A 9,966-nucleotide genomic window follows, 5' to 3' on the forward strand; every position below is an offset into this window, starting at 1 on the left:
TGTCAGTCATTTCAAAAAAAAAAATTTGGCAGTCTTCCATCTTTTGTAACTACCTGTCTTTGAGCTTTGTCCATATTGGTCGATACTACTCCATTCATATCTCCCATCAATACTAAGTTTATGTCCATATAGTCCATCAGTATCTCATGCAGCTTCTTAAAAAATTCAACTTTCCCCTCATTTGGTGCGTAAATTCCCACAATCAAAAATTTCTCTCCTTGAACTTGAATTTCAATTGCCAAATATCTTCCTTGTTCATCTTTAAATTTTAATTTCGGTTGCAATTTTTCCTTTGCATATATTACCACTCCTCTTTTTTTTACTTTGTCTGATGAAATAAATTCTTGTCCCAGTCTTTTATTAATAAGTAATTTCCTGTGTAACCTCGTCACATGAGTTTCTTGTAAACAAATCAAGTCCAATTGTTCTTTTTTTAATATGTGAAAAACATTTTTTCTCTTCCGGGGAATGTTTAGACCGTTACAATTCCAACTTAGAAGTTGCAGAGCCATGATCAGTCTATTTATCTTCTCCTCCTACTGCTCCTAGTAGTTCTTCTTCCTCTGTCGGTGGTTTCAATCTGTGTGGTAAATTGTCTTTGTCCAAGGTTCCTCCTCCAGGATAGTCTTGTCCCGATTCCGCCCCCTTGCAGAGATCTTCGTGTTGATGTAAGAACTTGTCTTTGTCTTCCGCCGTCTTTATTTTCCTTTTCTTTCCCTTCTACTTAAAAGGTAAGCCTTGAGGAAATTCCCACCTGAATGGTACGCTGTTCCTTTTAAGTAACACCACCAAGTTCTGGAACTGACTTCTAGCATCCAAAATTTGCTTCGGAATGTCCTTGAAAATTTCCACGAAGGAATCCTCAATTTGTAGAGTTCTCTGGTAGTGCAAATCCAAGATTTTATCCCTCTCTTCTTTTGATCTTAACGTTACCAAACAGTCTCTTGGTTTATTCCTTCTTTGCCGTGTACCAAGTCTGAATGCACTCTCTATCTTAAATTCTTCCTTCTCCAAATCCTTTTGCCAAAACTCCGAAAACTCTTTTGTTAGATAGTCCACCAGGTTGTCTCCTTCACTCTCAGGTATTGCTCTGATCCTTAAATTCCTCTCCTTCCTCTGCATCTCAATCATCGAGAGCGCCAAATCATGGTCCCCCAACTTCTTGATGACCGGTGGGAACCTTTCGTCAGTTGCGATTGCAATCTCTTTAGCTTCCTCGGCTATCTTCCTGATGGTGGATGATTCCTCAAGTAGCTTTCCGATATATTCTGTGTTAGAATTCACTTTATTTCCAAGTTCAATTATACTTTTAGTATTAATGTCGATTTTTCCTGAGATCTCTGCTACTGTTTTATTTGTTTCAGCAACTTGTTTACTGGATTCAGCAACTTGTTTACTTGTTTCAGCACTTTGCTTTTTTAATTCTGCACCTTCCTTTTTTAGCTGGTCTAAAGATTCATTTATTTTTCCCAGCAGTTTCGAGAGTGCCTCCTCTGACATGACTTTTGTCTTTTCTTGTGGAATAGCAGCTGCCCCAGAGGCTCCAGATGTAGAGGGCCTCCTTTTCATGAGAGAGTCAGTTCCGTATTGTTTACCAGACCTCAGAATTTTTTCCTGTGACTCTCCTTTGTCTTGGTCACTTGCCATAACCGTATCTTACAGTCAAGGTCATTCCCACAGTCATATCTCCCTTTTCTCAGCTGCAAACTAAGTTCCACTCTATGGCTGTAGTTAAGCCAAACTCCTCCAGAGGGCGAAAGTAACTATTCTTCTCTTTACAGTTTTAAAATGGAGACACTCTTTCATGTAAAATATTCCCAAAGCATTCAGAACAGTTCCCAAAGCCTTCAAAGTTTCACAAAAGTTCTCAAAAGGCCACAATATTGGTCCTTGGCAGATTGAAACAAAGTCCCAACAGTTCTAGCAAGAGTGTATCTTTTTAAAATACAGTTTAAGACAACTTTGTAACTTTAGCTCAGTAACAGTCAACAGCCAGCTTCCCTCTCCAGCAGTCCGCTCCAGGGTCAGAGCACAGTGGAATAAATTTTTTCCTTCTATAAAGGCAGGCAATTTGAAGCAATTTAAAATACAGTCTCTTCCCCCCACTCCTGCCCGCGGGGGGGGAAGGGTCCCAGTCTTTTGATCGATGATTTAGTTTTCAAAGAGAACTTCAAAGTTAAAGCTTAGTAATTCTTTGCTTTGATCTTACTGCAGAGCGGAAAGGTAGACTTCCCTTTTAGCCCTTTTCCGTTTCGGTATCCAAATTCAATGACTTTAGCTCCCAATTAGTCCTTAAATTTTTGTCCTACTCACGGATGGTAGTTTCTTTTGTTCCAAATTAAAAGAAGAAGAAGTCAGCGCTCTCCGTCAATGGCGACGCGGCTTCACTCCGCAGGCTGGGTACGAGCGACTCTCAGCTCCACGCCACACACCCGCTGCCATGCCAAAGCCTTTAAAAAGGCTTCTTCGCAGCTTCGGGGGGCGCAAACGGTGCCCACGAGTCTCCGGTTCACAGGCTTCGTGCCTGTGACTTTTAAGGGTCCCCGCTTCGCCGTAGCTGCGGGACCCGAACCCGCGGAGCCGATTCCCCTCAGGAGCTCCGAGGGAAATCCGCCATTGAGCGATGGCGCTAACCGGAAGTCCCTAAAATCACTGATTTTTATCCACCCTGTCCCCAGATCTTTGATTGTGTGCTTGTGTAGTAATGAAGCACTGACCTGTCCCCTGGTTTGGCCTTTTCCTTTCCCTGCAGGCATTGACCAGGGCCAGATGACCTACGAGGGCCAGCACTGGCATGCCACAGATGCTTGCTTCAGCTGCTCCCGCTGCCACCAGCCCCTGCTGGGGAAGCCCTTCCTCCCCAAGCAGGGCCAGATCTTCTGCTCTCGGGCCTGCAGCCTGGGCGAGGACCCCAACGGCTCGGACTCCTGCGACTCGGCTTTCCAGAGTGCCCGCTCCCAAGACTCCCGGCGAGCCAGCTGGCAGCAACGGCGGGTTCAGGCCCAGCGCTCGCCCTCCTCCTCCCACGTCGCCCGCTCCATTTCCTTTGGAGGGCAGCCGGCACCTGCTAGTTCGGCCCCGAGGATCCGAAGGAGCTGGAGCGGCTTATCTGGAGCAGGGGAAGAGGTGCCGACGGAAACAGAGGAGCTCTCGGATCCAGATAGCAACGGCTCAGGCTGCAGCCAGAGTTGTGAGGAGCCCGTCAAATGCACCTCTCGGGGTACTTCCACTTGCCCACCACCAGCCATGGACCAGGAGCCAGGAATAGGTGAGGCAGAACCAAGTGTGTTGGTGGATTTTTTGGGAGGGAACGTGGCATCTTATCACCACCACAAACTTCTGGATGTTATTTGGGAAGGCCTTCCCTTGAGGCTGACCCAGAAACTCCAGCGGGTGCAGAAAGCCGCGGCGAGACTCCTTACGGGGTCCTCGCCGCGGGATCACATTCACCCGGTGCTATACCAGCTGCACTGGCTCCCCGTGGAGTACAGGGTCAGGTTTAAGGTGCTGGTTTTAACCTTTAAAGCCCTATACAGCCTAGGACCCTTGTACCCACGGGACTGCCTCTCCTGGTATGCCCCACGGAGGACCTTATGGTCTTCAAATAAAAACATCTTGGAGATCCAGGGCCACAGGGAGGTTAGGCTGGCCTCAACCAGAGCCAGGGCTTTTTCAGTCGTGGCCCCGATCTGGTGGAATGCTCTGTCACAAGAGAATAGGGCCCTGCGGGACTTGATATCTTTCCGCAGGGTCTGCAAGACAGAGCTGTTCTGCTTGGCCTTTGGCCAAGGCACAGTCTGAGCCCCCCTCCTTTTGTAATCCTCATAGAACTCTAGCCCAATGGTTGCCATTAATTTGACTCTGAATTGATTTTAGAATGTATTTCAATTAAATGATTATGATTTTTTGTAAACTGTGTTATTTTTACTGTTGTTAGCCGCTCTGAGCCTGGCTTCGGCTGGGGAGGGCGGGATATAAATAAAATTTTATTATTATTATTACAGTCATACCTCGGGTTGAAGTAGCTTCGGGTTGAGTGTTTTCAGGTTGTGCTCTGCATCGACCCGGAAGTAATGGAATGCGTTACTTCTGGGTTTCACTGCTCGCGCATGCGCAGACGCTCAAAATGACGTCGCACGCATGCGCGGAAGCAGCAAATCGCGACCCGTGCAGGCGCACAGACGTGGGTTGCGTTCGCTTCAGGATGCGAACAGGGCTCCGGAACGGATCCCATTCACATCCAGAGGTACCACTGTATTATTATTATTATTATTATCATCATCATCATCATCATTATCATTATCATTATCATTATCATTATCATTATTATTTGGAGACCGGGCCTCTTTCTCTAACAGTCTTGTTTCTCCCCTCCCCCAGGGACTGAGAAGCGACCATGTTTCCAACGCACATCCCCCTTGCGCCATTCTATGCCGGAACTGGGCATCCACCCCTCCAAGATCCCAGACTGGAGCAGCAGCTCAGCTTCCAAACTCCAAGCATCTGCCCAGCTGCGACCCAGCGAGGGGCCTGAGCTGGGGATGGCGAGCTTTGCCCGGGGAGGGGCACCCCGAGTTAGCTTCCGGGAGCCCCTGGTCTCGGGGGAGCCCAGTGCTCCTGGTCTCAAGCAGACCTCCGTCGATGCCCAGCTGCTTCAGAACGGAAGCGTTAGCCGGGGACACCCTCGCTCCACCTCGGACAACTCCCTCAACCTGGGGAGCCAGGGCTGGCGGCCGCCAAGGAAAGGCGCAGCGGAGGGCAGAGGAGCGAGCCTCTCCTACTCCGCTTCCGAGGGGGCTTTTCCTGCCTGGCACCGGCGTTACCCGCCCCGGGGATGGGACTTCAGCTCTTCCGATTCCTCCGATTCCTCCTCGGAGGAGGAAGGCTATTTTCTGGGGGAACCGATACCCCTGCCCCCTCATTTACGAGGCGGAGCTAGCCCCACAGAGTCCACGCCACCCACTGACTCGATACGTAAGCGGCAGCGCCGAAGACTGCGTGTGGTCCGGGACAAGAATTGCGTCGTTGCGTAGACCTGACTTCCACCTTCTGGACTTTGGCCACAAGAATCCAAGTATGAAATCGGGATTTAGGCTTGGAACCACGGACCTTTGCTCCGTCCGCCATGACTGCTTTGACTCACGACCCCTTGCCAGGGATCCTCTTCAAGTGACCTCTCCATCGCAACCATTGAAATCCCCTCACCTTTCCTCAGGGACCCTTGAGTGCTCTCTTTTCCATGGTGACCTTTGATCTTTAGATGTGACCCTTCTGTGAAGAACCTTATCTCCTCTCTCTAGTGGTCTTTGAACTTTGGTTGTGTTTCTTTTCCATTGTGGCCTTTTGACCTCTCAACTGTGACCTTTTGAACATGAATTAACCCTTCTGTCTTGAACCTTCGGAGTGATGGTCTTTTGTACCTCTGCACTGTGCCCTGTGAACTTCCAACTGCAGTCTCTTACCTGGGAACCCTTGAACTTTGCTTTTGACCTTTCCACTGTGACCTCTGAACTTATCTCACCTCTCCTGGGTTGACCCTTGTTGATCATTGACTTTCAAGTTGCCATTATTAATTGCCTGCTTTCAAGCTCTGGGTGCTTTTTTCTCTATAGATCAGGTGTTTGGTGTGTGTATATGTTGTGGGGGGTGAACTCCTTTCTACATCTGGTACAGGTTTGCACCCAATCGAAGATGGACACCAGGTGTCCTCTATAGGGCAAAGCCTGCAACAGATCTTCTTGATCCACCTCAAACTACTCTTCTCTGTCCTGTCTTCTTGCACTTTGTGCATCTCTTGAGTTTGCAATTTTTAAAATTTGGGTGGGGTTTTTTTCTAATTGAGGATTTAATTTAATTGAAATTTAAATAAAAATATATGAAAACACTTGTGTGCTGCAGTGGATCGTCGCAGGATGTTGGGCCTTAATCAAGGAAAGCAGGATGCTGTGCAGCGAACATGCAGAATGGTCCTCTATGCAGGAGGGATATGGTGACTTCTTGCATCCCTGTCTTGAACCAAGGAGCAACAGACAAAACACTTCAGTGCACTCTTCACTAGTTTCATAACGAAGCCCCTGGAAGCTAACCTAAACATACAGTCATACCCCTGGCTGAAGTCGCTTTTGGTTAAGCCTTTTCGGGTTGCGCTCCGTGGCGACCCGGAAGCAACAGAGCGCCTTACTTCCGGGTTTTGTCACATGCGCAGACGCTCAAAATGATGTCACACGCATGCGCGGAAGCGGCGAATCGCAACCCGCGCACGCACAGACGCGGGTTGCATTCACTTCAGGATGTGAACGGGGCTCCGCAACGGATCCCGTTCGCATCCAGAGGTAAAACTGTACAAGGCAATTTTCTCTGTATGGCAGGCTACTGCGGAGTAAATCCTTTGTTCCTTTATAGTCACCTCTTCTGTTTTACACTCAGCTTTAATTACCGTAGACCAGGCATGTCCAAAGTCCGTTTCAGGGACCTAATCTGGCCCGCTGGTCGATTTAAACGGGCTCCCGTGGCAGTATATGTTGTGAGGTAAAATTCCCAAAAAATCCTCAGCAACTTCAATTCTAAAAGAAGCTCACGGCCCTCACGCATGTTCACTTCATCAAATCTGGCCCTCTTTGAACACCCCTGCTGTAGACTAAGGACACTAAGTAATTAGAAAGTTTCAAACAACTCAATGGAGGGTTGTACCCATTTATTTAGTGGAGATTTTGTGTACACAGCACTTGGGTGTGTGAGCTGGCTCTCAAGGCATTTGCGTTTAAGGATAAAAATAAAGCACAGTCATTCACGCAGAAGAGTTAAGCTCAATATAGCCACAGTGTGCTGCTAAGTTAGACTTAGTCCTCCATGGAGAATTTCCCTCCTTCTAGGGGGGCAGCCCCTTGTTTATTATTTATGCTCCTGTTCCAGATTCATAGCCCCAGCTATAACCAACATCCCTGGCATATTAGTGCTGAATTTGCAGCCAGGTTGTTGCCGTTTTGGAGTTCCCTCTGCCCCACATTCTATCTGAGCACATTTTATCATCTTCATTCGTCTCCTGTTTGCTAAAGGAGCACGCATGAGAATATTACGCCAATTTAGTCTTCCAGTAAACAACCCAAAGAATGACCAAGGCTATTCTGCCAACTTCATGGTGGAACATGGATCCGGCCCAAAATCCAGTGCTGTAGCTGCTGTTTCCTGCACCCTGTGAGTTGCCTTCTTTTTTATGATACTCTGCATGTACAGTGGTACCTTGGGTTAAGAACTTAATTTGTTCTGGAGGTCTGTTCTTAACCTGAAACTGTTCTTAACCTGAAGCACCACTTTAGCTAATGGGGCCTTCTGCTGCTGCCGCGCCGCCACTGCGTGATTTCTGTTCTCAACCTGAAGCAAAGTTCTTAACCTGAGGTACTATTTCTGGGTTAGCGGAGTCTGTAACCTGAAGCATCTGTAACTTGAGGTACCACTGTACCATGTCATCAAAGAACATGGAGCTTGACGATAGCCCCTGTGTAGGTAGTTTGGGGATTGGAGAGCTGGCCTGGCCTTCGTTAACGCTTTCACTTCCTACTTTTCCTTTTGGGTGCTGTGTACAGCACGTATCTGTTTTTTTAGTTGGTCTCAGGCATTCTGTAGAGTCTGCTTCACTTCAGCAAAGTACCTTTGGATCACTTCCTAGCCCCAAGCATTTATGAGTGTAGAACGGCCCCTCTGAGATGGCAACAACTTAAAGGAGGTCTTCAGTGGGATGGGAACAAGCAAAGAGCTCATGATTGTCCTTCTGAAGGGGATCTTTTAGGAGACTTCTCTTTCCACCACATGCACAAAATCCAATGCAATTAGAGATTTAAAAAACAGAAGCCCTGCCAAGCTCCTCCAGGGGCCACATTTGGCTGTTCCGTCTGGCCCTCATGGCAGCAGAGAAACTAGACTGAGGGAAAGAAGGTCGGTGGGTGGGAGAAGGAAGAGAAGGATAAGTCACAGAGTGCAGTGATTTTGGCCCCTGCAGAATGGTGCCTTATCTGTATAATCAGAATTTTATCACTTCACAAGGGCTAGATACCGTGTGCTTTAAAACAGAATTTCTTTCAAAGGGCAGCAAGGAAAGTCTTACAGTGGGCTGTACAGAAAATTCTGTATGTGGCCAGAAGTGTTTATAAAGGCACTCAAAAGAGCAAGCAGATGTTAGTACTAATTCAGCCATGTTTTATTTGCGTTTTAAAACATTTGTTTCACTGAACAAGCACGTGCACACACACACAAAATCAAGCTGCATGTGGTGCCTCGCAAGACGAAAATAATTCCTTCCGCGAGTCTCTTCGTCTAGCGGTTTTTTCGTCTTGCGAAGCAAGCCCATTAGCGGCTTAGCGCTATTAGCGGCTTTTAGCGGCTTAGCGGATAAGCAGATAAGCGGCTTAGCGGCTTAGAAAAAGGGGGGGGAGGGGAAAAAAGTCGGAAAAACTCGCAAGACAAAAGGTCGGTGGGTGGGAGAAGGAAGAGAAGGATAAGTCACAGAGTGCAGTGATTTTGGCCCCTGCAGAATGGTGCCTTATCTGTATAATCAGAATTTTATCACTTCACAAGGGCTAGATACCGTGTGCTTTAAAACAGAATTTCTTTCAAAGGGCAGCAAGGAAAGTCTTACAGTGGGCTGTACAGAAAATTCTGTATGTGGCCAGAAGTGTTTATAAAGGCACTCAAAAGAGCAAGCAGATGTTAGTACTAATTCAGCCATGTTTTATTTGCGTTTTAAAACATTTGTTTCACTGAACAAGCACGTGCACACACACACAAAATCAAGCTGCATGTGGTGCCTCGCAAGACGAAAATAATTCCTTCCGCGAGTCTCTTCGTCTAGCGGTTTTTTCGTCTTGCGAAGCAAGCCCATTAGCGGCTTAGCGGCTTAGCGCTATTAGCGGCTTTTAGCGGCTTAGCGGATAAGCAGATAAGCGGCTTAGCGGCTTAGAAAAAGGGGGGGGAGGGGAAAAAAGTCGGAAAAACTCGCAAGACATTTTTGTCTTGCAAAGCAAGCCCATAGGGAAATTCATCTTGCGAAGCACCTCCAAAACGGAAAACCCTTTCGTCTAGCGGGTTTTTCGTCTTGCGAGGCATTCGTCTTGCGGGGCACCACTGTAGAGAAGTGAGTGTGGGCTAGGGAAAACATACCTCCCCCTTCCTCCCTTCTCTCTGATATAATCTTAAGGATAATGTGATGCAACAGCTCCTTATTCCCCTAGAAGCAAAAGGCACCTGTACCCTTTTGCCTGTTTGCATATATATCTATATATATCTATATCACCCAGAGCCCATAATCAAGGCTATGACCACTTTGCATGACACCAAAATAAAAACCAGAAGGTCTACACCAAAGCAATCCAAGTTTTCTTCCAAGGAAACTAGATTCTGTGACCGGTATAAAGTGGGCATATTTGCATCTATTTCCCCATTCTGAAATGTTTGCTCATTTTACATTAGAGTGGAAGCAATAAACTAAGAGGAAATAAAGCTAAGCAGAGCATTGGAGCCTCACTCGCTGCCCCCCCCAAGATATGACTCAGGACCCCCCCGATATAAAATTTCAGCAGGTGTCACCCACCCAACTCCAAAACACCTTTGCAACCACATTTTTGTTTATGCAGAATTGCAGAACATGGAGCACAGATGTGCAAGGAGTGGGGGGAAGTGACTTTATATATTTATATAGTTGTGAGTTTTTGGGGGGAACCCCCTAAATCCTAGAAATTAATAAATGGTAGGATTTTGATCATTTGGAATTGAAGGGGAAACTGCAGTCCAGCGCAAAAATTTGGGCTAATCTTTTTCCAAGCCAGGGCCTCACCTGGGATAGAGGGGCTAACATGACAGAAATGTGTTGATGGCCCATTTAAGAGGGATGTTGGGGCAGGGCAGACAGAAAGTTGCCAGGGTAACTGGGTGTGAGGTGAAAGGTAAAGAATATCTTTAGCAAAATGTGCCTGG

The 9,966-nt window shown here is 47.2% G+C and overlaps 1 protein-coding gene across 2 annotated transcripts in view; it reads left to right on the top strand.

Annotated features, from left to right (window-relative positions):
- Positions 1–5,884, top strand: part of PRICKLE3 (prickle planar cell polarity protein 3) — a 44,796-nt gene extending 38,912 nt beyond the window's left edge. For both annotated transcript variants that reach the window (XM_081845083.1, XM_081845084.1), the window contains exons 8-9: positions 2,753–3,268; positions 4,381–5,884. In XM_081845083.1, the coding sequence (XP_081701209.1) occupies positions 2,753–3,268; positions 4,381–5,033 (1,169 nt within the window). In that variant the 3' untranslated portion in view covers positions 5,034–5,884. The remainder of the gene's footprint in view (positions 1–2,752; positions 3,269–4,380) is intronic.
- The last annotated feature ends 4,082 nt before the right edge of the window (positions 5,885–9,966 follow it).

Source organism: Podarcis erhardii (genome assembly GCF_964252035.2).
Source record: "Podarcis erhardii genome assembly, chromosome: 17".
Classification (NCBI taxonomy): Eukaryota; Metazoa; Chordata; class Lepidosauria; order Squamata; family Lacertidae; genus Podarcis; species Podarcis erhardii.